At 42.9% G+C, this 25,706-nt stretch overlaps 1 protein-coding gene across 1 annotated transcript in view; it reads left to right on the top strand.

The window, feature by feature from the left end:
• Window positions 1-25,706, top strand: part of CSMD1 (CUB and Sushi multiple domains 1) — a 1,790,960-nt gene that overhangs the window by 1,746,470 nt on the left and 18,784 nt on the right. The window contains exons 53-62 of the mRNA XM_082374695.1: window positions 4,428-4,616; window positions 7,207-7,380; window positions 8,159-8,341; window positions 14,606-14,782; window positions 15,422-15,601; window positions 17,891-18,064; window positions 18,353-18,526; window positions 21,887-21,960; window positions 22,985-23,096; window positions 24,825-25,004. Coding sequence (XP_082230821.1) covers window positions 4,428-4,616; window positions 7,207-7,380; window positions 8,159-8,341; window positions 14,606-14,782; window positions 15,422-15,601; window positions 17,891-18,064; window positions 18,353-18,526; window positions 21,887-21,960; window positions 22,985-23,096; window positions 24,825-25,004 — 1,617 coding nt within the window. The remainder of the gene's footprint in view (window positions 1-4,427; window positions 4,617-7,206; window positions 7,381-8,158; window positions 8,342-14,605; window positions 14,783-15,421; window positions 15,602-17,890; window positions 18,065-18,352; window positions 18,527-21,886; window positions 21,961-22,984; window positions 23,097-24,824; window positions 25,005-25,706) is intronic.

Genomic DNA, 25,706 nt, shown 5'->3' with positions numbered 1-25,706 from the left:
CCCTTCCCAGGGAAAAGCTCTGGCCATGCCAGCTGTGTTTGTGATAAATCAGAACCCTCCAATCCAGGAAGCGACTCACCCCCTGGTTCTATCTTTACAAACAGGATCAGGAAAATAAATAAATAAAAGAAGGGATCCTTTTTGCTAGTAGTAATATCTTTCTGGAATAAATAAATTATATGGATGTAGATTTCATAAAAAGGAATGAAAACAAATATCTTCACATTTATTTTAAGAATCAGATTATGCCTACTGTTTCAGAGGCCCCCGTTTCTATAGAAGAGCTTTCTGAGTCTTTGTCTCCTAAATTCAAATAAGTGTCAACATGAGCTTAAAAGTTCAGTCAGTTCAAGGAGAAATAAATGAGGTATACCAAGTCTGGCAGTTTTAGGATGAGTCACTTAATATTTTCTTTCCTTGTGTAATAATTTTTGTGTTACATGCAAATGTTTGGAGGTTTTATTTTTTCTTCCTTATCTACAGTTTTGTGGGATTGGCCATTTAAACTCAGAGAATTAAAATATATGTCCTTTGCTATTACATACATGAGTATAAAGAAAATTAAGGAAATACGGGATGAGTGAAGGTTCTGTTCTGGTTAGAGAGGAATAAAAAAGGAAACAAAAAAAACTGACTAAACTTGCATCACTGAATCCAGGGTCTTGTAGTGAATCCTCAAGTTCACTGGAGAATATCAGTTTTCTTCTATGAACAGTCAAATAAATACTACCTTCCTCTTAGGTTTCCATGAGTTCTAAGTAAACCAGTGCATGTGAAATGTTTAGCAAAGTGTCTGGCGCATAGTAGGTGCTCAGTCTCCCTGCCCCCACTCCCACCCACCTCTGAAATTTAACTAGAATCAACTATAATCAATTAGAACCTTCTTTATCAAACCCGAATGTCTCATTATACCTAAAACCAATTTCTTTATTCTTATCAGTTATTGATAAAAGATGAAAGGTAACTTTCATATGTTTGAAAAATAGTCATCATAGAAGTTGCTTTTGGTGACCGGTAATTAAGTTTTGATTTAAGTTTTGATTCATCCAAGTAAACAAGTTGGAAATGTTTATTCTGTGTGATACACTGAATAGTCACCTCACCTTCGATTGTCCTCTCAACTTTGCATAATCCCTTCTATTGAAAAATTTAAAAAACACATATTACACAGAACTCTAATCAATTATGAATGCTTTTTAAAAAATTTAGTGAACTAATTCTTACCCATTTTTCCCACTGCCAAAGAATTTAAACTGGCTATATGTCCATTACAAAGCATCATTTTCTTACTTTCCTGTTTATAATCTGGTTTTTAATGAGCCATAAAAGAAAACAAGAAAGAAGCAAGAAACAGGAGTAAACACAGAAAAATAAACATAAACACAGGCTTAAGCAAAAACAAAAACAAAAACACATTAGGAAGAGATGGAGGTAGTTCCTTCCTTCCTTCCTTCCTTTTCACATAAAGCCCTAAGGCCACAGAAGGAGTTTCAGAAGTCATCAGGTAATCAGGAGCTCTGATCCTTACCTAGTTCTGGTATGACCCCTTTTGTGACCTTGGATATGTTACTGATCAGTATATGAATGTCTTCTTTACCCTCCAACATACACAAATGTCCCCAAACACATTTTGTGCCTTCATGACTCCACACAGGCTATGTACATATGATATCAATATTTCTCATTCTCTCCAGCTGAGGAAATTCCGTTCTCTGTCAGGTTTTAACACCTGAGCATCAAGGCCAAGTCTCAGCGCTTGGCGTGTTGAGGGGTGGTGCTAAGATGAGGGGAGACTTCCACAATGAGTCTCTCACCAGTTTCTCTCTGATGCTCTGCCCTGCTAGACATCCTGTCTCCAGCTAAAAAAGTAAAATAGTTCCAGCAGGTGTGACCTGGTCTGACCTATCTTCACACCATCAACTTTACTGGTCATTTCAGGCGCCACAGGATGATTTAAGTAATTTGACCCCTCCTTCCGCTTTGCTGACAGCTCACCTCTGTCCGTCATATGAAGTCTCAGTCCACCAGATTCCAGATAGGAATTGGGCACAAAACAGAAAGAACGGAGACGGGAGAGCAGTGCGTGGACGGACTGGGTACTGCTGAGCTGTCTAGGCCGGCAGCCTGCCCTCTGTATGGTGAAGCACACTCGTGTGCAGCAAAGACGTGGAATGTTTCACAGTTCTCTCTGTCGGGGACAAATAAGTTAAAATCTTCCTGCCTTATTTTTTTTCCCCAAGCTGGTAGATACAGCTGAATCTCCTAGTGGAACCAATAAAATAAAGAGGAAGGGATATAATAGATGTTTCTGACTGCAATTATGCAGGACTAGATTCTGTAGGACTAATTCCACAGGATGGGACTGAGAAAAGCGTGAGCAGGTTTAGAGTGTAGACATACCTCTTCCAACATCAAGAGCAATTCGGTTTCCGTCTTGGAGCTCATGGAATCTAACTTTGTCAAGCATTTCTATTGCCTGGTTTTTAAGGATGCTGAGCTAGGTGAAAGGATGGGGAGGAGCCTGGGACTCAGCACTTCTTCCAGGTAATTCTAATGCAACGTAAAATCCCAGAGTGGTCGTCAGTATCGTCAGTAATGAGGACTTCCGTGTCTCCTACACACCGTGCCGCGGGCAAGAGAGGCCCCCAAGGAGAATTCTGCTTCGAGGTTTCAGAGCGCTTGGGCATGAAACTCGCGAATTCTGAACGGCACTCCTCCCGCCATGGTGGGGCTCAGAGAGCCCTGCTCTCCTCGGCCGGCAAAGGGGGGATGCAGGTGGACCTCACCGTTACCGGAGCGATAACTGTTTCTCTTTTCTTTCTCTTCTGGCTTCCAGCCCCACCCTTCTCTTGACCCCAAACGCATAATGGCACTTGCTTTGTGCACTTCGTCTTTCTCACCCACCCCACAATCAGGCTGCATTCAGGAAAGCTGGGCCCGAATATAAAACTATGAATTAAAGAAAGGAGGAGCCCAGGTGGGGCGTGCGGAGTCCCGGGGCGCGTGAGGCATGGGCCGGGCGCCCTGGCGCAGGAAGGCTCGGCGCCTCCACTTGGGTCGCCTAAGCAGTGTCCTTTCCTCTCACTGCAGAGAGTCTGCTGTGGTTTAGGGACCGTCCTCTAAGAGCGATGTAAGCGCAAACTCGACACCATAGCGTCTTTGGCCTTCGGGCCAAGGCAACACCTTCCTGCTTGTGAAGGTCAGACACAAGGGAGCTGTTTCTGTCTCCTGGGCTTGACACGCAACTCCAAGTGCCCAATGGGCCGATGCGGGCGTTTTTCAGGTCATAAAAATAATCGTGCAAGTCAGTGACACTTTTTCCAAATAGCTGATGCCTGCTATTATGGTGGGTTTGGTGACAATTTTATTGCAGGTGCAATGCACTCTGGAGCCTTAAAAATATCTGCCGGGGGTCCGTAAACATGTTTGCTTGACTCGAAAGAACTTGTCTTCTAGCTACTCAGGATTGGTTTAAGAAGGATAGGATATTATTCTGCAGCACTGAAAGGGACCCCTGTCCGCCTCTGATCCGCCCACCCCGTCGTCCTGGGGACAGAGGAATCAGGGTGCAGACGGGCAGGGTTTGCCTTGGCCGCTGGGACACCGAGTGCAGCGGCTGCCTGGGAACTTGTCACGCTGCCGGCTTCTGAGCCCGAAGTACCTGGAGAGAGCGCGGCTCTGCAGCAGCTGCCCCGGTCAGCGGTGGGCGGGTCGGAGAGAGAGAACTGGGGCTCGCTCTGTCCTCTGCGCCTGCGAGAGCGCGCGGCTGCTTCCCTCCCAGAGGCCAGCGGCACTCAGGCTCAGAGAGCGCCATTCAGATGCACCAGGCACACCCCGCTGTCGCTGCCGGAGCTGCTTCTACAGGGCAAGAAGCTTAAGTCAGAGGCTGCCTTAATTTACACTTCTATTAAGTGTTGACAGAGGAGTTGTCATTTTTGTCTGCTTTAGACACATAACAGAAATTACTTGGGCACATATTGAAGCATTAGTGCATGTCAGGGTGGGGTGGTAATTAATTACTGTGTCCCAGGCTGTCCTGAAGTATCACAGTCGCATACAAATATGTAGACTAACTTCAGCCGTTTCTATTTTAACATTTTCATAACATAAAAACCTAACCAGGGAAATGAATTTTAGACCTTACGTTGAAGAAGCCTATTATTAGGAAACAGTTAAAGGCTGTCAGTCTCATGTTGTTAAAGGTGCTATAGTAGCAGATATATTGCTTGACATGTTTTGAAGCATAATGGCTGAAAGCAGGAAGCGGAATTCGTCAAGGGTACAGAATTTCACAAGCTTTGGCTGTCATGCTGTCGTCTTACCAACTTTCTAAAACCACGAGGAGGAGTTTGCCTTCTCTGCCCGTCTGTTTTGTTTATAAACGTATAGCTGCATTTGAATAACGTGCACCGTGCTTTCCTTTGCAGTGGTGAACTGCTCGGATCCAGGCTTTGTGGAAAATGCCGTTCGTCACGAGCAACAGAATTTCCCCGAGAGTTTTGAATATGGAATGAGTGTCGTATATCACTGCAAGAGGGGATTTTACTTGTTGGGATCTTCTGCCTTAACCTGTATGGCAGATGGCTTATGGGATCGCTCTTTGCCCAAGTGTTTGGGTAAGTGAGGGTCCTTTTGGCCACAGAGCCCTGTAAGAACACCACCAGCAGAACACGGTTCTTTTCAAGTATTCAAAACGGTGTTGATTTTTAATTCTCTCTACCCACCCCCATCACAAATTATATATGTTATTATGACAACGTTATAGGTTGGCCAGAAATCACCAAATGCGAGTCACACTAGTTCCGCGGGAAGAAAGGGGCGGGGGTGCTGGCCTGCTTGCAAAGCTGGCCCCAGCGGGAGACGCACTCGGCTCGCGGGCTCCGCCTGGACCGGGCTGTCTCTGTGTGTGCTGTTGCTGCTTGTCTCCTGCTTCGGGCCAGCAGGGAGGCTAATCCACCGGTTCAAACGGGCGCCAGCGGCCTCCAGACGGCGCCTCTGTCAACACCCCGAATCTCTCAACACCATGCATCTGTCTGGACCCAGGTTCAGAAATATTGGCAAGAGGCTATAAACGGAGTCTCCATCTATTGACCTAGTATCTGTGGCCGGAAGGGTGGCGCTCTCTGAGGGGCCTAATTTGGGTCTCATCAGCGCTTATGGTACAGTCCGATGTGAACATGATTAGAAAGATAGTGTCCTGGTCGTCACTTCCTCCTGACCCATAGGTTTAAAGAAGAGGAGGGCGGACTATTAACAGTACATTTTAAACCATACAGGTTCACAAGGACACTTTCTTTTCTACCCAAATAGCTATGGTATTACTTTCTTTCACTTGAAAAATCATATTGTCCTTTAGCTCAGAGAGAATTGTCTTGTTAAAACGTAGTCTGAAAATGAAGGAAAAGGAGTCACTCTCCTTGGCCTTTTAAAAATCAGTCAGAAACAAAACAAAAAACAATCCTTTTTAGTATTCATTTTGTGTGGGTAGAGAAAATAGGAAATGACAATCACATTATAAATTGAACTTACTGGAAAAAGTTATAATCCATTTTACCTGTGACAGTTATGGCGTTTTCAGTACATTTTCAGAGTGGATTGGTGCTGGAGACTTTTTTCCTGCAAGTCAGGGTCCCACAAAGCCCCTTCAATCTACCCGGAAACCTGTCTCAAATTCTAACTGTAACAAAACAACGAATTTCTACAGAGAAAGAGAGCAATGACTTTCAAAAACAAACGTAGAGGCTTACGTGACAAAACACATCTGTAAATGTATTACTATTCTCATCAAGCTTTATGTTTTCTGGTTTTCTGTGCCTTCACACGTGGGAACTTTTCAGAGAAATTAGTTTTGTTTTGTTTGTTTTTCTCCCCAAAGATTTCTCTTGCATCTTCCCTGGTGTCTGTGAGACTTGTATTGGTTGTTGCAATGATGCCAGCGTGCTCCAACCTCCAGGAACCAGGTTTTAACTGATCTCATTTTCCAAGGGGCGACTTCCCACCTCTTGCTGTCATTACCCGCTGGAATTACCGTGAATTTGGGAATACACGCTCGCAGAGGAGCGTTTTGTTTTCACGTGCTCTGCAGCAGCTAACCTCCATCTCTGTTTTTGCTGTTATACTGTTCCACTGATTTTTTTCTCTTTTATTTCACTTGGAACTGATCATTTATCAACAATTTCACTGATTCAGCTCTAGTTAGCTTCTCTTTAGGACTCCATAGATAAACTCCTCTTGTCCAGTGAGTGGATATCAGTATAAGACAGTCTCAGGGGAGGGCTTATGTGACTCAGGGGGTGGGTGATGCCTGCCAGCCTTTCAAACCTGCCCCTCTGGCTGGCATCACTTTGGGGTTGCCAGTGACCGAATGCAGCCCCTCGAGGCTGTTAAACCAGCAGAGCCTTTGAACACTCTTCGGCATCATCAGCCCAGTTAGCTGTTTGTACGTGGTGTAAAATTTGCCCATGGCTAACCCTAATTTTGGACTTTATAGAAAGGGAGAGATAAGTCTTTACCATCCTATGGTAATCTGGATTCTAGAATTTTCCTTCTTGAGCGATAATTATGATTAGATGATGGGCCTGATTTGGTATAATTATAAAGAAATGAGTGGACTACTTGAGGAAAATATTGATCAGTAATTTATTATTATTTTTTTTACTTAGACATTTTAGATTGCCACCTATTCAAAGAAAAATTGTTAGATGGTCTCTCTAGACATGGGAACTGGAAGAGGAAGCAGATTTGACCGAGTTTTGTCCCCAAGCAAAGCATGATTGTCATACTAACTGAAGAAGTAATGGAAATAGTTTTGGTGCATCTGTTAGTTTCTAACATTTTGTATAACACTGCTTACTTAGGATACAGTTAAGGGCAGATGGAAAAAATTTAGGTAGAGTGACTTTCTTTTTTGAAAACCTAAATATCAATTTCTACCTTAAGCAAAGGTATCTTAACCTAATAAAAAACAAACAAACACTTCATTGACGGACCCTTTCCTGGACTTCAGTAACGTGACTATTCAGGGTAGAGGGAGGGTCGTCTGGAAATTGGCATTTCTTCTCCAGGGCACTGCAGCGATGTGCAGTGTATTCGGGTGTTTTTTGTTAATTGGTGATGATTGTATGAGTCTCTGAGGGACACTGACCAACACAAAGCAGCTTAACAGGAACAATGTACTCACTGATTTGATTTGATTTTTTTCTTAAGTTATTTCGTGTGGACACCCAGGGGTCCCTGCCAACGCCATCCTAACTGGAGACCTGTTTACATCTGGGGCCGTGGTTCACTACTCATGCCAAGGGAGGCGGAGTCTCGTAGGCAACAGCAGCAGGACTTGCCAGGAGGACAGTCACTGGAGCGGAGCCCTGCCCCACTGCACAGGTGGGCATGGCACAGTCAGCTCTTCATGCCAAATACTGGACAGTGGTGCCATTCTTTGAAGTTGGTGTTATTCCGTTCCAGCCAAGTACGCCCTTACGATACAGCGTCAGTGTCGTCTTCATCTTCCCTCCCTTTAAACACCTATCATGGCACATTTTCCTCTGCAAGAGCCTCCCTAGCACCTGAGTAGGAAGCTTGCTCACCTTGACTCAGTTGGCCCCCGTTTTTCCCTCCTTTTCTGTGCTTCCTCTCAATTCTTCCACATCTTTCCTGTCTGTGTCGTCAATTGTTCCATCAATCCTGTTTGGAAAAAATATCAACTTAATTCTTCCATGAATGTTTCATAATAATAAACAAAATAAACATAATCAGCAGATCAACACAGCGTAGAAGCATCAAACCTCTCATCTGACTTTTTTCGTTCCCAACGCACCTTCACCCCCATCTCCTCGTCAGCATCTTTACCAGCATTTCCAACGAGCAATTCCTGCATTTACCGTCCCCAGTGTTTTATTTCTTCTAAAGAATACCAATTATTGTTACAACCATATTTTAATAAGCTATTTTGATTTTAGTTACACAGACACAATTTCTTAGCGTCTTCCGTTTTTGTGCTGTAATAAAGAACATCTTTCTCACGAGATTTCCAGAATGCCGTATGACTGTAACCGTGTTCGATACACATTTACATAAAGTTTCATTCCCTTTAAACATAACAGCCCTGTTTTAAACGTGTCTAATAGCATTGAGTATTGCCATACGTGTTCGTGTTCCATAGGAAATAATCCTGGATTTTGCGGTGATCCAGGGACCCCAGCACATGGGTCTCGGCTTGGAGATGAGTTTAAGGCCAAGAGCCTTCTCCGCTTCTCCTGTGAAATGGGCTACCAGCTGCGGGGCTCGGCCGAGCGAACGTGTCTGCTCAACGGGTCGTGGTCAGGACTGCAGCCCGTGTGCGAGGGTAAGTTCAAGCCTGAAAGTCAGCGTTTCAGGTTGAAACCAGGTAACTCACTCTAAAATGACCAGTAACATTCCACAAAAATCCTACAGGTTTACACTATTTCTACAATTAACCTATTTCCCCCCCAAACGTATAAGAGAATCATCAAAAAGCACAGCTGGGCATACGGAGATACCTGACTGCTCAAAAGATCATATGACGCTATCCTAACCCTTTGAAAGTCCGTGGTCTAAAGGAGGTGTCTGTCTGCTCCTGGTGACGATCTCTGTGTGACTTTGCCGTGTTTTGTGGCTGCTGGTGGCGAGAGCTGAGGCGAAGGAGCTGTGAGTAGGGCCGAGTGAGCCACTGCTGGGAGCTCCCTGCAGGCTGGGAGAGGTTTCTGTTCACGTTACGTCCAGTCTGTTGGTGGCCCCTGCTCAGAGCGCTGTGTTGCAGAAGATTCTCGGGTTACTTTCCGAATAGTATTTTGGAGTGAGTGTATTTTATTGTACTATTTAAGAGGCATGATAGGAAATGGTGGGAAACCCCAGTAATACCAGTAAAATGCCACGGCTCTTTATAGACATGATGTCACGTCTTGGCAGTGCCTGTCTTAAGCAAAGGTGGGCTGACATGCCATGAGTGTGTTCAGAGTCTAGAAAACAACCGAGTTAGAATTCAGACAGATAAGACTTTAACATTTGCACACAAACTTCTCAGTGACTGAATTTTCGAGTCTAAAACAGATACACAAATTAATTACCTAGTTTTACATGTATGAAACACTTTCCATAGAATTTGATCAGCTTGAATAAACTCACACAATATCAACACCAGAAATATAGATCAAGTTCCCTTAATCTTTATTTTCCCTACTATGTCAACTCTCCTTGTACTGTCACTCATTTTATTATAGGTGTTACATAGATAAGTAGAATATAATATGCATGTATCTCATCTGACTGTATTTTACATAGTTAACTGTATCATATGTAGTCTACATAATATAAAATGATATGTATGAATAAGCCAATCCTGTGTATGCGTGTGTGTGCATACTCTCATTGAGAGTCAAAGATTATCCTAGAGATACCTATCTATCTCTCTATATAGAGATAAGTATACATGATAATCCAAGATAATGTTTGACTCCAAATTGCCTCTTGACAATCAAGTTAATGTAAATCTTAAGATTAGGCCCTAAAGAAGTTAAATCAAATATGACTAAATAGTTGTGGGGAAATGTCATCTGCAGCTGTGATTTGCAGGATGATGCCATTTCTATTGACTGAAGTATGCGACTATAAGTTAGTAGAACTTTTCTCACTCTCAGTTCCCTCCCCTCTTGTAGAAATTTGAATATTAAAATTTGCATGAGAGCATGTCTTTCTCACCAAAATGAGGACATTTTCTGTTCTATAATATAGTACCTCAAAGTTACACATGACCTCCGTAATCTACAATTACACCCCATCTAACCTTTTCTGTATACCACACCTGTGAATTTGTGGTCCAGAAGTATTTGAACATTATGAAAATTAAATAAGATTTCCACGTCAATCCATGACATATTAAATGATAGTAGGCCCACCTTCTTATTGAGAACAACTATAAAACAACAAAATACATGAGACAATTATGTGAGTTATTAAACAACAGACAGGGCGTGACTGTGTTCCTTAGGAGAAAATAAATAAGGTGAGCTCCATAACCCCTCTGTCACTCTGTGCATTTTTCTTGCTGGGAAGCTGGGAAGCAGAACCCAGGTGGTACAGTGGCTTGGTGAGGTGATGAGGTAGAAATTGTTGTAGGTTACTGAAATGGAATTTGCAGAAACGGTAATCCAGGAAGAGGGAACTGACGATGGGAGGGCCCCAGAATTCTGTAGGCGTGTTCACAGGCGACTCAGCTGAGGGCTGGGCCGACAAGCACACGTGAGACTCAGTGACTCACAGACCTTCTTAGCGGAGAGCACACCTGTGATAGTAGAAGTCACTGAGAGACACTGTACACTCAGGACACTTCTTGGAGGCCTAGAGAGCCCATGCATTGTGAATAGGTACCACTCCCTAAAATCAGGGGGACAGGCTAGAACTAAGAGCACATCATGTTAGGACTCAGACTAACTAGCTCTCCGCTAACAGAATAAAACTGATGACAAGACCCAAAAGATCTATAACTACTTTCAAAGCCCACCAGAGCAAAGCCCAACATCTTTTAAAGGAATGACATGCTGCATGCAGTAGTTCATTCACAGTGTCCAGCATACAATAAACAGTTACTGCATCGGCACAACCCAGAGCAATATGACCCATGATCCAACCAACCAGCCTACAAACTAAACAAACAATAGAGATAGAATCTGATCCTGAGATGACCCAAATGTTGAGAAACGCACATAAGGATCTAAATAGGCTATTAAAAACATGTTCAAGACTTTACAGTAAATGGAATCGAAACAGGGACTCTCAACAGAGAAGTGAAAATAATGAAAGAGAATCAAATGGAAACTCTGGAAATGAAAAGTACATTATCTGATAAAAAGTTTTCTGGATCAACTTAGCAGATGAAAAATGTCAGAAGGCTCAGTTAACTTGGATACAGGTCAGTGAAAATTATCCAGTCTGAAAAACAGAGGGAAAGAAGATGGAGAAAAAAAATCCCAGCACAATAATTTCCTATTGGATAATATCAAGCAGTTTAATGTACTTGTAATTGGGGTTCTAGAAGAGAAGGAGAGAATGGTGCAGAAAATTATTTGAAAAACTACTGGTTAAAAGTTAACCAAATTTGGTGGGGAAATATAGCTTCCAAGGCTCAACAAACCTCCCTTAGATACATTCTGTGCTATTAGGGATGGTCATTTACTTGAGACTGTACATTCTATATTGGGTTTATCTCAAGCACTTTAGTTTCTTGCAAACTGAAAAAGTGAAAAAATTAAAGCAGTTGAGAGTGAGTAATGTTTTCCATCCAAATCTCACTTTGTTGCTGGGATATGGCACTATGAGCTTTATTCCAGCAAAACATAAAGGAATTCATTTATTTGATTAGGAGAGCTTAATTGGACTTCATTTCATGATATACTTAACTCAGACTATACAAAGTACTCTTTAAATAGCATTTAGTTTATCAAAAGTCAGAAATTCAAAGGGTTCCTATAAAATCCTTATAAACTTGGACATTAAAATCTGTATAGAGAAAGAAGTTGAGTTACTAAAATGTTTCAATACTAAAAATATTTCTCAAATATGCCCCACAAAACTGGCTACTTCCAAATTGCATTGTACAGAAATCATGGGAAGCTGCACAATTAATAGTATGTGTTACACTCGCTAAAACAACAAATGATGGGTAGGATATATGACTAACTCCCCTTCCCACTCCCCCCCTCCACATGTAGAAGTCTTAAAACTTTTTTGGAGAATCTATTGCTTTATATTTTTTCTCACTTGTTATCGTAGGTCCATATCTTTGGGGCACATATTCTTTTTTGTAGAAAATGGGGTTATCAGTGACTTTTTCATTGACACAAAGGTTAGCCATGACCTATATATTCAATCCCCTAATGGAGGTCACTTCCCTCCTGATAATTTACCTTCTCTGAATCTGTTAAAAACATAAGCTCCTGATGGATATTTCAATAAATTATAAAGAGGAGGAGTCATGCATCACAAAAGAAAAATATTTTAAAAATTCTTCAACATCAAAGAACTTAAATTTATAATATATTTTCATCACTTTAAGCCATGTTTTCTTTTGTTAGCAATCTTGTCTTTTAATCATAGGCTCATTGACTTACTTTTCAAATGGATATATCCTACCAAGTTGCTTAAATATAACTACATCTTTGGGGTTAGTTGCATTAGGCAACTCTTAATCCTCTTTCCCATGAGATTATGATAAAGTTGACCTTTTATTCAGGTAATGGACGTGGGATTAAAATGATGATAATGAAAATAACAATACTAGTACTACTACTAATCTACCAGATTGTTTACTAGGCATTTTGCACTTGGTATGTGTAATCTTACAAAAACAGGGAGCAATTATCTTTGTTATACCCATTTTACAGTGAAGACACTACATGTTGAGAACTTGAATTGATCACTAACATTTATTTAACTTGTATGATCAGAGAGTCAAACCTATAACTATTTGACTCAGTTTAACAGCAATCTTCCTAATACAGCATGCTAAGTGAATGGTATTGATATCTGTGAACAATAAAGTGCATTTGGAATAAGTATAATGCTATTTATTATAAATTGAGTAAAAGAAAATAATCTTTTACCAAAAGGAGTCACATTAACCAAATGTACTTTAAAAAGGATGTATTTTAAAAGAAATTTTAACTTGTAATTTTTTAAAAAATCTTGTTTTCCTTCTAGTGACCCTACATTTAATCTCTTGTTTTGCTTTAGTGATAGTCCCCATATGTCTTAAAACATTAAGACCTTGACGTAAAAACAGCTATGTTGACTCTGTTTTCTAACCCTCATTTTCATAGGCAAAGCCATCAGTGAAAGTGTCCCTGTCAGGAAAAAAAAAGTTAACCATGAATTTGATTGTATAGGATACAATATTTGAGGGAACTTTATAAACATTAGGATGTCATTATTATGATGGACATTCTTTTACTGACAGTATATTAAGTTGAATATGTTTTCAACAGTGACCTGCTTTAGTTTAGCATTAGTCCTTCACAGATCACTTTTGAAAATTGCTACATAGATTTTAATAGCAGATATGATTAGAATAAAATATAATGATATACCCAGGTGCCTTTTGTTATGAATTGGATCAATATAATTCTTTGCTTTGTCAGGCTTGCACTCATACGTGTGCGCGGTAACTGTGCACAGGAAATGATGAATCAGTATTTGTTGAATGGATGAGGGAATTGTCTTGAATAGGCCAACAGCTTGGATTTTTGCAATGTGAAGTTTTTATTTATGTCACAGCCATCAAAGAACTTTTGAGCTTTAGAGAATGTTAGGTATCCTCTGCTTCAGGATTGGTAAATATATCTCATCTCAAATGCCAACCGAGAAACTGCTGAACAATCTGTGTTAGAAGGGATTGTAAGTCCAAACCCAGACTCATCAGGGAAGAGGGTTATAATTGATTAGTTATGTCCAACGTGGGCACAGGCGTAGAAGCACCAGCACGTGTGCTTTTTATTTGTCAAACAAGATCTAGTCCAAGCTGAGAGTATGTGCATTTTTTAACATAATATGATAGGGAATTCCCTAAACTTCCATTATAGTGGCTTTTACTTTGCAATCTGTTTTCTTTCACATTTTTAAGAAGAGTGTGTCTTTATTCTCAAGGCTAGATTTGAAAGTGGAGCAATTAAACAGGCAAGAGTATTTGCAAATACTTTGGTCATTCTCAGAAAAAGAACTCATGATACATTCTTGTTATTAAAATTCATATTCTTTGTATGTCTGCCTGTTGTGCATTATTGTGGGAGGCTAAGGAGGAAAAATAACCATCTTTATGGTAAATGGGTTTAACTGAAAAAGACAAAAAACCTGTTATGGATTAAAATCTTCACCTTGATACACAGCCAGCAGCTGCTGAGTTTCCTTGTTCACTGACGAAGGAATACACATGATAGATACTCAGAGTGTAGATCTGTTACACCGCCCAGCATTAGCTGAAGTCTTCATGCCTGTACATGGCATTGCAGTCGCCTGGAGAGAGATTTAAGGTGCAGCCATTCCAAAGCCAGTTAACACGGCTGCCCGTAGATTGGGGAACATTGAGGAGACCTTTTCACAGAACAGCTTAAGTGTAGTCATTCATATTCCTCAGGTATCCCTTATTTTTAAAAATGAATTGTCCTGGAGATGTAAAATATGACCTGATTTGCCCAGGTTTTTTTTAACTCAGCTATTGCAGGAGGGAGACAATTCTGAGTCACTAATGTCATACAGACCCTTTAAAAGATCATGGTAATTTTACTGTTTGTTATAAACATGTTAAATCTCAGACTGCCATGGTTTTGAATTGTCAGTGCTTTAACTCATCTTTTAATCTGTTTGGAAGTAATGCGTTTTAGAAGAGATAATACAAACATGTAGCTTGCACATTTGTAACTCATCCACAAGAGAATGGCATGAGTCTTAAAGTAAAATATGTGTGAAAAGTTTCCCATGGTTACGTGTCCTATGATTTTTGGAATAAATGCGCAGTCTGTTACCTCGATGGCCTTTGGCCTCTCAGGTTCCTCACGTGGTGACGGGTCTCTCTGTACGGCCCGGTTTTGTTCCCTCACAGCCGTGTCCTGTGGGAACCCGGGGACGCCCACCCACGGCATGATCGTCAGCAGCGACGGCGTCCTGTTCTCCAGCTCTGTGGTCTACGCCTGCTGGGACGGCTACAGGACCTCGGGGCTGACCACGCGGCACTGCACTGCCAACGGGACCTGGACGGGTACAGCCCCCGACTGCACACGTGAGTGGCCTGCTGTCCTGGTGGGTCCAGAGCATCACACTGACATCTGCCTGACAGAGAAAATAAATTGATTTTATAGTGTTCTACTGATTTTTTTAATCCATAGAGAAAATGGGATTATATCATATCATACATATGTTTGATATTATGGCCATTTATTAAGCACTTTTAGATTTTTCTTCACTTTCTTATTTATATGGTTGAAAATGCTTTGCATGGCTGGTTGGGTTGGATATTGTAAAACTGAGGTCCAAGAAAGTCAAGGTTTGTTCTCTCTGTAGACCAGTTAGTCTGAGGGAAATGGGGCAGGTGCTTGGTTCTCTGATCTCAGCCTGTGCCTCTGTGCTTGACTTTGTGGTGTGACCCCTCATCACGCCTAACCCAGGACTGGACATGGGTGCCAGCTGTCACCCGCACAGCCAACCACCAGTGGGATAGAAACAAGCGGTTCCAAACATGCAGCCTCCTGACCGCCGGCCAGTAAAACTGTCAAACAGAGAGAGGGGGTTGTTGCTGTAATAATACACGCCTTAACCACTCTGAATAGCAGGTTAAGGAGAGTCACTTAAATAGAAACCGGGAATAAGTCATTTCATGATAATGTGTTTTTCCGACTCTTTTTTGTTCTTCACTTACTAGTTATAAGCTGTGGAGATCCAGGTACACTGGCAAATGGCATCCAGTTTGGGACAGATTTCACCTTCAACAGTACGGTCAGCTACCAGTGTAACCCCGGCTACACCATGGAACCTGCCACGTCCTCGACTATCCACTGCACCAAAGACAGTGCGTGGAATCACAGCAAACCTACCTGCAAAGGTTTGTGTGTTTTACTCACGCATATAGAAGTCTTTATTGAGTTACGTTTTATTTCATTTTGCAAGCATCTCTGTAGACCTTGTATGCGCCAGGCATTCTTGTAAACTCATTCGCAAATATTAAATCACTTCATTTTCTTAATACTTTAATCTCCGCTTTACAGACGGGAGACTGACTCACAGAGAGTTTTAGTAGATGCTCAGGGTCACAGATCAGGGCTTGGAGACATCAGGGTTCATTGGCAGTCACACTCCCTCTGGAGTCTGTGCTGTGAACCCCAGCTTTGCTCTCTCTTGGTGAACGTGGCCGTGTTAAGTCTGTGGCAGATACGATGGGGACCGTTACCACGGGGATGTAGAGTCAGGTCAGAGAGAGAAGCCAATCATCAAATAAGGCAGGGTAGGGGCAGCGATTGTCAGTGCGTGACGTTCTGTGGGCTTTGGATGCGGAGACTAACGGCGCCACATGGTGTGAGGATGGTATGGAAAGATTTACGACTTGGACAGCAGGCTTTCCGGGGAGAGCAGAGCGGGCGGAAGGTGTCTGCGTGGCCTGAGGGAAGCAGGGGAGCAGGGCGGTGACAGCTGTACCGGGGCTGGATGTGCACGGTTAGGGCTCTGCACCAGCACCCGAGGGAGCCCGCAGGCTCCTGTCAGCCGGGCCAGAGGGGAAGCGAGAGGGGAGGGTGTGGAAGCCGGCAGTGATCAGACATCAAAAAGGGGTGCCCTACTCTTTATTAGACGACGGACAGATAAAAACCGCGAGTTGAGAGCTGGAGCAGCAGGAAGCCTTAGTGAGGAAGGCGCCATGTTCCGAGGGCTCTGGAGGACACGTCGTTTGTGTAGAGCTTGTTGTGAGGCTCAGGTGAGACCTCCGCACCTGACGGCAGTGCTTCCACCCCTTCTGGCCTGGGCAGTTCTGGGCGCGCCCTGGTTTCCTCCCACTAGAGGGTGAGGACCCCTGTGTTCCATCCTTCTGTCCATCTGCAGTTATTAATACGATCCTGCTGTGGAGCAGGTATCAAATGGATGTTTAATGAAGCTCACACAGTTGTGCTGGGACTGTTGCAGCCACATGAGCTTGTTGATGGCACTTGTCCATAGATGTCAGGTCCCTGGGACTTCATATGTTTGTGTGGGTCTCTGTCCCTCTGTTTAGAATCTGTTGCGTTAATAATACTTCCATGGCCAACCAGGCCCTTGCGGAAGAGACCTCTCTCTCTTCCTGAACTTTTCTCCCGCCGGCCGCCCTTGTCCTCCCCTCCGTGGAACCATGTCACTCGTCACCGTTCCCACCCGGGGGCCTTGCCACTTGACATCGTCTGTCTAGAGCCACGTTCCCCCAATCTTCACATAGGGATTCTCCAGAAATATTTGCTGAATAGACAGAGAGAAGGTTGAATGGCAAGAGAAGGGCGCATTTCCAGCTTCCGGCTGTGCGTGAGTGGTTCTGGGTCTGTGTGTCTTTCTCGCGTGCGAATGCCCATGAGAAACTGCAGGTGAGAAAATATAGGTGAGTCTTCCCTCCTGCTGCCTTCTGCTGCCTGGACTGTCATCGGCAAACCTCCTCCAGTGTGAAAAGTCTGGAAGCTCTTGGATCTTCAGGGAAGCTTTTAGACAAGGCGTCTTAGGATGATGGCTAGAGTGGGAAAGGTGGACGCCAGCACCAGCCGGGGAGTCACTCGTGAGAGCGTGTTCTGGCCCGAAGCTCCTAGACTGTGATAGAACACTGGCCAGTGGTTTCTTACAGAATCTTCTTCAACCGTGCAATCACTGGTTTTTAATTCTTCAGCAAATGGATCAACAGACTATGTCTTTTGGAAATTATATGCTATCTTTATATAAAGAAAAAAATACAGATAGAGGGAGAAATTCTTACCATCTGTATATATAAATTCAAAAGTCTGTACTCATGTCATGGGACCACGTTCTGACTGGATTTGTCTCTGGTAAATAACATAAAAAGACATAAATCGAACAGCAGTCTTTCTTTCTTTCTTGGTCTTATACATATTGAGACTGTTGTGTTTAATCCCACACTTTCTTTTACAGTGTGGTATCTTTTGACTTTGCTTGGCTTTTATGGACTTGATCTAAATTAATGAAGAAATATTGGAGAAAAGTTTTATTATTTTGATTTACTGTCTTTCTCAATGATCTTCTATTAAAAAATTCAGCCCTTTGTAGATGTCATTTGCAACGCAGGCAAAATTAAAATGTGAGTCATTGGTGTATTATGGTTGTGGTGGAAACTCTAGAATGTTGAATCCCATGTGTTCTCTGGAAACAGCTGTCACGTGTGGTCAACCTCCTCCAGTTCAGGATGGGAAAGTGGAAGGATCAGATTTACGCTGGGGCGCCAGTGTGAGCTACAGCTGCGCCCAGGGCTTCCAGCTCTCTCACCCCGCCATCCTCTCCTGCGAAGGCCGTGGCGTGTGGAAAGGAGAGGTCCCCCAATGCCTGCGTAAGTCCTCTGGGAGAACCGGCTCCCGGTCACGTTTGCAAATCACCAACATGCACACCCTCGGTTACAGTCTGAGGAAAAGAGCCTGTGTGATTTATAGCCACGTTACAGTAGGTAAAAATTCCAATTTGAGACTACACTGCCCAAGGGCAGATTCTGTCCTTTTCGTCATTTGTTGGTTTAATAGTGATACCTAGAGATTTAACGGAAACTAGTTAAACACGTTTAATAAGTTAAGCTAATCCAGGGACACAGAATGCGAACCGACGTCTTGGTTGTTTTCTCCAGCTGTGTTCTGTGGAGACCCGGGCACCCCCGCTGAGGGACGACTCAGCGGGAAAAGCTTCACCTATAGATCTGAAGTCTTCTTCCAGTGCAGATCTCCCTTCATCCTGGTGGGGTCGTCACGGAGAGTCTGCCAGGCGGACAGCACGTGGAGTGGCACACAGCCCACCTGCATCGGTACTGATGACATGACAGCCCTGAGGGGCTTGGGGATGAGGACATTTCATTCTAAAACTGGACCATCTGTGGGCACATAGCTAACGTTCTTGTAGGTAATGCTCCGCATAGGCACTAATCAGCTACACTGATGGGCAGCCTCTCTTAAATCATGCCAGCTGAGTTGGCAGTTCATGTTACAAGTCGCTTAAAAATCGCTCCCAGAGTCTATTCTCTTTACCCCAGTCCCTCTATCTCCTGCCCATCTCAACCGACAGCTGCGTTCTTTAGGGGAAAGAGCGCTTTGCAGAAGCTGCCGCTATTGCTGTGGCACCAGAGGGACGCCTGCTTTCCTGTCGCCCTGCCCCGCACTAAACTGTCTGCACTGCTGGCCACGGTAGAGAGGGCTGCAGGGACACTCGTGCTCTGTTGACTTTCCAACATGAAAAGGAAACTTCAAGTCAGAAGACACTCTGTATGTGGCCTAACCCCTCGTTTTTAGACCTAATCTCTGTCTCATAGAAAGGGTTCAGGTAGAAATTACAGTGGTCGAAAGTCACTCCGTCAGCGGTGCAGAGACCTCCATTCTCCCCTCAGGTCTCAGTGGAGACCTCCATTCTCCCCTCAGGTCTCAGTGGAGACCTCCATTCTCCCCTCAGGTCTCAGTGGAGACCTCCATTCTCCCCTCAGGTCTCAGTGGAGACCTCCATTCTCCCCTCAGGTCTCAGTGGAGACCTCCATTCTCCACTCAGGTCTCAGTGGAGACCTCCATTCTCCCCTCAGGTCTCAGTGGAGACCTCCATTCTCCCCTCAGGTCTCAGTGGAGACCTCCATTCTCCCCTCAGGTCTCAGTGGAGACCTCCATTCTCCACTCAGGTCTCAGTGGAGACCTCCATTCTCCACTCAGGTCTCAGTGGAGACCTCCATTCTCCACTCAGGTCTCAGTGGAGACCTCCATTCTCCACTCAGGTCTCAGTGGAGACCTCCCTCCATTCTCCCCTCAGGTCTCAGTGGAGACCTCCCTCCATTCTCCACTCAGGTCTCAGTGGAGACCTCCATTCTCCCCTCAGGTCTCAGTGGAGACCTCCATTCTCCACTCAGGTCTCAGTGGAGACCTCCATTCTCCACTCAGGTCTCAGTGGAGACCTCCATTCTCCACTCAGGTCTCAGTGGAGACCTCCATTCTCCCCTCAGGTCTCAGTGGAGACCTCCATTCTCCCCTCAGGTCTCAGTGGAGACCTCCATTCTCCACTCAGGTCTCAGTGGAGACCTCCATTCTCCACTCAGGTCTCAGTGGAGACCTCCATTCTCCCCTCAGGTCTCAGTGGAGACCTCCATTCTCCACTCAGGTCTCAGTGGAGACCTCCATTCTCCACTCAGGTCTCAGTGGAGACCTCCATTCTCCCCTCAGGTCTCAGTGGAGACCTCCATTCTCCACTCAGGTCTCAGTGGAGACCTCCATTCTCCCCTCAGGTCTCAGTGGAGACCTCCCTCCATTCTCCCCTCAGGTCTCAGTGGAGACCTCCATTCTCCACTCAGGTCTCAGTGGAGACCTCCCTCCATTCTCCACTCAGGTCTCAGTGGAGACCTCCATTCTCCCCTCAGGTCTCAGTGGAGACCTCCATTCTCCCCTCAGGTCTCAGTGGAGACCTCCATTCTCCCCTCAGGTCTCAGTGGAGACCTCCATTCTCCCCTCAGGTCTCAGTGGAGACCTCCCTCCATTCTCCCCTCAGGTCTCAGTGGAGACCTCCATTCTCCACTCAGGTCTCAGTGGAGACCTCCCTCCATTCTCCCCTCAGGTCTCAGTGGAGACCTCCATTCTCCACTCAGGTCTCAGTGGAGACCTCCATTCTCCACTCAGGTCTCAGTGGAGACCTCCATTCTCCACTCAGGTCTCAGTGGAGACCTCCATTCTCCACTCAGGTCTCAGTGGAGACCTCCCTCCATTCTCCCCTCAGGTCTCAGTGGAGACCTCCATTCTCCCCTCAGGTCTCAGTGGAGACCTCCATTCTCCCCTCAGGTCTCAGTGGAGACCTCCATTCTCCCCTCAGGTCTCAGTGGAGACCTCCATTCTCCACTCAGGTCTCAGTGGAGACCTCCATTCTCCACTCAGGTCTCAGTGGAGACCTCCATTCTCCCCTCAGGTCTCAGTGGAGACCTCCCTCCATTCTCCCCTCAGGTCTCAGTGGAGACCTCCCTCCATTCTCCCCTCAGGTCTCAGTGGAGACCTCCCTCCATTCTCCCCTCAGGTCTCAGTGGAGACCTCCCTCCATTCTCCCCTCAGAACCCTCTTTTCCAGCTTCCCCTGCAGACTCAAGGCGACGGCTGGGGTCATTCTGCTTGCCCGGCTCTCCTGAGCACAAGACACGTAGCAAGCAATTAATGATTTATATCCTCGGTTGTTTCCTAAGAAATTAAGTGATATCTACTTAATACGGTTGTTTGAGCTTGCTCTTGTGGCACTTAAGAGGTGCCAGGGGTACATTTTTGCACTGAAATCTAAAGATGTTTTAAAAAACACTTTGTCCTTTGTCATTACATTATTTACTCATGTGTATGTACATTTTTGTATGTTAATTTATGAATGATTTTTTCAGTAAAAAATACATATTCAAGAACCAAAAAAAAATACAGTGTTAGAAATAATTTCATTGAAGCACTGCCTTTTCTAGTTAATGTTTACTGCCATTTGGTTTAGACTATTGCTTTACTGTAGCTATTTCTGAAAAACTTAAAAAAAAATGTTTTTCTTCCCCTGATAGATTAGTTTCTCTTGAAAACATACTTTTTAAAAAAAGTTATCTATTTTGTTTTCCCACTAGCAGTGGAGAGCAGCCATAGTAAAGCTGAAGTGCTCGCTGATGGCTGAAATACTACATTTTTTGGAAAATTATCACTGTTGGTCTACTATAAGCTTCTGTTTCTAAGCATTAAGTATATTACTCATTTTGGAATCTTGAAGAAAATTAATTCAGGACATTTGGAGTAATGTAATATATGGCCAAAGGAGATGGTAATTAATTAAATCCTTAAAAAATGATCATAATAGATAATTATTGAAGATAATATACTATTAACCTACCAATACATCAGTAGAGAAAAATTAAACCAGAGAATGGAAAAGAATGTGCTTATTCTGATATAGAAAATTATACACAGAGCAACTCAGAGTCTGGTAAAGCACTAAAAATTAATATCTAAAGAAAATATCTGAAAAAAAGGCAAAAATAGCAATTTAATTTTAAACTTTTGTGCAAAACATCTTGCACATTTGACAAAACACAATTTTCTGAATTTCATAAGACCTCTTAGTAAAAATGTTAGAATCCCTGTAATAACCATATCTGGTCCTCTAATTTTTGTTTTAATTGTGAATTTCAGACCCTGCTCACAACAGCTGCCCAGACCCCGGTACTCCACAGTTTGGAATACAGAATAGCTCAAGAGGATATGAGGTTCTCCATTTTTATTTCACCATGTTTTTCTCTACGTTGAAATGAAACTGATACTTAAACATATGTGTGTTTTTATGTACCGTATTTGATTCAAGTTATATTTGCCCAAACAAGATCCATTCAGAGAGGATTTCTGCTTGTTATTTTAACTGTCAACACTGAGATAACTGTATGTATCTTATTCACACAGTATTAACTGCTATATTAATTTCTATTTGAAAGCATGCATATTTTTGTATTTTTTGTCTGCTGAACTGACACAGCAAATCTCAAAGCAGGGTGACTTGCCACTGAAGAGCTACAAATAAAAAGACCCCATTTTGGTGACCTGATAGAATAGGTGAATAGTATTAAATTCTAGAGACAAAAACAGGAGAAGAAAATGGATTCAGGCCCCATAGTCTAGGGTTCCTGTATGGTATCTCTTCTCTGGATGATCGCTCATAACTCTTAAGAGTGGTTAACATGCTCAATATTGAATATTTTGAATGTTCATTTGACTTTTTAAATAAAAAGTACATTAACATGAATATTGGAGAAATACCTAAAGATGGAAAGTAATGAAGCTTGAAATACAATGTTTCAACCATCTTAAGTTGTCGAGTGACTTCAGGGGTCTCTGATCAGATGGCTTTGAAAGCCAGAGCTAAATGTGCACACTCTGTTCAAGCTGGGGATCCTGTTAATTTAGAATAAACGTCCTTTTTCTTCAGCCACTTCTCCCTGTTTTTCCTGAAACTTAAAATGTTCTCGTTTGATTGGCCCTGACGCACACTGGCCCCTTCCTGACGGCCTTCGTACACCCTGCCGAGGACGTAGGTTAAAGCCAGCACATTTTATACTGGGGCTCACACGTGGCCTTGAAGGCTCAGGTAACATCTTCTGGCATATAGACACGTAGTGCAAATATATCAGAACACTGGAAAATACTACATGTGTCTGTCGTTCTCACTGACTTACCATAAGAAACCCAAGTTTTGGTCACCCCTGGTTTCAGCAGTTCCTCACTGGGTTTCCCCTCCAGGTTGGAAGCATGGTGTTTTTCCGGTGCAGAAAAGGTTACCACGTTCAAGGTTCTACAACGCGAACCTGCCTGGCGAACCTGACGTGGAGCGGCATCCAGACAGAGTGCATCCGTGAGTGCGACCCCTGCTCGAGGTCGGCAGGAACCTGTCTACTCTCCAGCGGCTGGGGAGTGTTTTACCTTCCCGGGAAATAATGAGGAACTTATTTTTGTTTGTTTGATTGTTTTCAGTTCCCTAAACTCCTGTTTCTCAAAGTTTGATTCCCTGGAACCAGCAGCAGCATCACCTGGGGTTTCGGCTGACACGCAAATCTTGAGCCAGATCCCATCCAGACCCACAGAACCTGAGGCTCTGGGGGCCCGGGGAGGGTGGAGTGCACAAGAGGGAGGGGTCCAGTCTGTAGCTCCCAGGCCCTCCAGGTGATACCGAGGCACTTAAGTCTGAGAAACTGCCCCAAACCAAAGATCAGTGTGGATAACATAGTTAACATTCACGGAGAGAAAACCTCCTTGTGCTATTATTCTCCTAGTATGTCCATCTCAGGTTATTAAAGATCATGTGATACGTCAGCATATTAATAGAAATGTTTGAAGTGTTCTTTTCGGGGTCTATATATGAATCGATCATTCAAATAGTTACTTAGGACCAAATTTTATTCTGTGACTTAATCATGAGAATTAGGAGAAATGTTGTATGAATGATTAGTAATTAACTTTTCATCCTTTACCAATTTAGTGCGACGTAGTATCTCTTACTAGGTTAGACATAAAGACAACTACAATGTTACACAAAAATCTTCTAATAGTATATAAGGTGTGATTTTTGTGTATTTATGTATCAGTATTATAAGATATATATTTATTTCAAAGGTATCATCTCTATTCTGAATCTCTACTCAAATTATATATGTGGATATTATATAGAGAGATATTATATTGATACACACATGTACATCTATGTATGTATATACACATATGTGTGTGTGTTTGTGTGTGGAACTAATAGGTCTTCATTACCTTGAAAGTTTGCTGAAGTGCAAAATATTAGGATACTTAAAATGATTGCATTCATGATTTTAATAATGTAAACTTATAATAATCGACCAAGTACTTTATTTGACACATAACTGCACACTTTATAAAGAATAAATTGAGATCTAAACATTACAACCTTATTTACTCCTAAATGATATTTTTAAAGGTAATAAGAATCTATATTTCAATTAATTTTCTAAACACACATCGAATTATGACCAAAATTAATTATTCATTTAACTGAGCATTAAATTTTCTAGTTGCCGTTGGACAAAAATCAAAGCATATTTAAAAATACACTTTAATGTGTATGTGTTTAGTTTAAAGTACTGCTCTTTTAATAAAATTTAACATATTATTTATATTAATAGTATGTCAGAAGTGTTTATTTTTTTTAGAAGTGTTTATTTTAAAGCTATGATTTCTATTCTAAATTTCTACACATAATTACACACATATATGTAGAGAAGGAGATAGATGATAGATAGATAGATAGAAAGTTAGATGATAGATATCAATAGATAGATAGGTGGATAGATAGAGAGAGGGAGTGAGAGAGAAGGAGGAGGACAAGCAGAGGGAGGGAGGGGAGGGGAAGAGAGAGAGAGAGAGAGCTGGCAAACACCGAGGCTTTGTTGTGCTGAAAGCTGCAGCGACCAGAATGTTGGTGATATGTACAGCTCCTGTATTCTCAGTTTTAAATGGTAAACTGATTTCATAGCCATTTCCAATTTTTTTGCTGTATTTCCTTAGACACATATGCTAAGGCTACAGTGGACTACTAATGGATTAAATCCCATTTCAGCTCACGCCTGCCGCCAGCCTGAAACGCCAGCCCACGCGGACGTGAGGGCCATCGACCTCCCCACTTTTGGTTACACCTTAGTGTACACCTGCCATCCGGGATTCTTCCTCGCGGGTGGATCTGAGCACAGGACGTGTAAAGCGGACATGAAATGGACAGGGAAGTCACCTGTCTGTAAAAGTAAGTCACTGGTGAGAAGTGAAAGTGGGTCCCTGCAGAGCAAGGATGAGTGTCAGTTGCCCATCAGGCTAGTGTCCAGGTTTAAGAGCCACAAGAAGTAGCATCTTGGAAGCAATGTCCGTCACCCCAACCAAATCCGTGCTTAATGTGTGTGAGCTGTGTGTATGCGAACATGTGTGTAGTCAGTGTTGGCTACAGTAGTGGCACAGACTAAGGAGATGTGCAGATTTCATTATTTGCAAATCACATTTTAAGGCAAAGAGAAACACATTTTGAGTTAAAAGGAAAATAATATACAGTATATTTTTGGAAAATGTATTTTTTAATGAAAATGGGCAAATATCACCAAATATTGGTGAATGTATAAAATTAAGTCTGTTATTTTTGAGACTGCAAGCTATCTGGCGGTGAAATATAAGTTTATGTGTTCTTGACATTGGTTCTGCTTTTTAAAATTACAAAAGCAATAACACGGAAATGATGCATTAATGAACTCACAAACTTGTGTATTTGCAAATAAGAGTAATAACTGAGTCAGATTTGATGGCAGCTAACCATTCCGGTTCTCCACCAAACCCTGCTTAGTCATGCAGCGAGGACTAAGCAGCACAGACAGAATTACGGAGTGTGATAAAGCCCCTGCCTTTAGCTTTAGTTTCCTGGAGCCTGTCTGTAGCTCTCACGTTAGGAATTAAGACATTT

The sequence above is a fragment of the Balaenoptera borealis genome (assembly GCF_965194805.1).
Source record: "Balaenoptera borealis genome assembly, chromosome: 21".
Lineage (NCBI taxonomy): Eukaryota > Metazoa > Chordata > Mammalia > Artiodactyla > Balaenopteridae > Balaenoptera > Balaenoptera borealis.
This window is presented reverse-complemented; position numbering and strand designations above follow the sequence as displayed.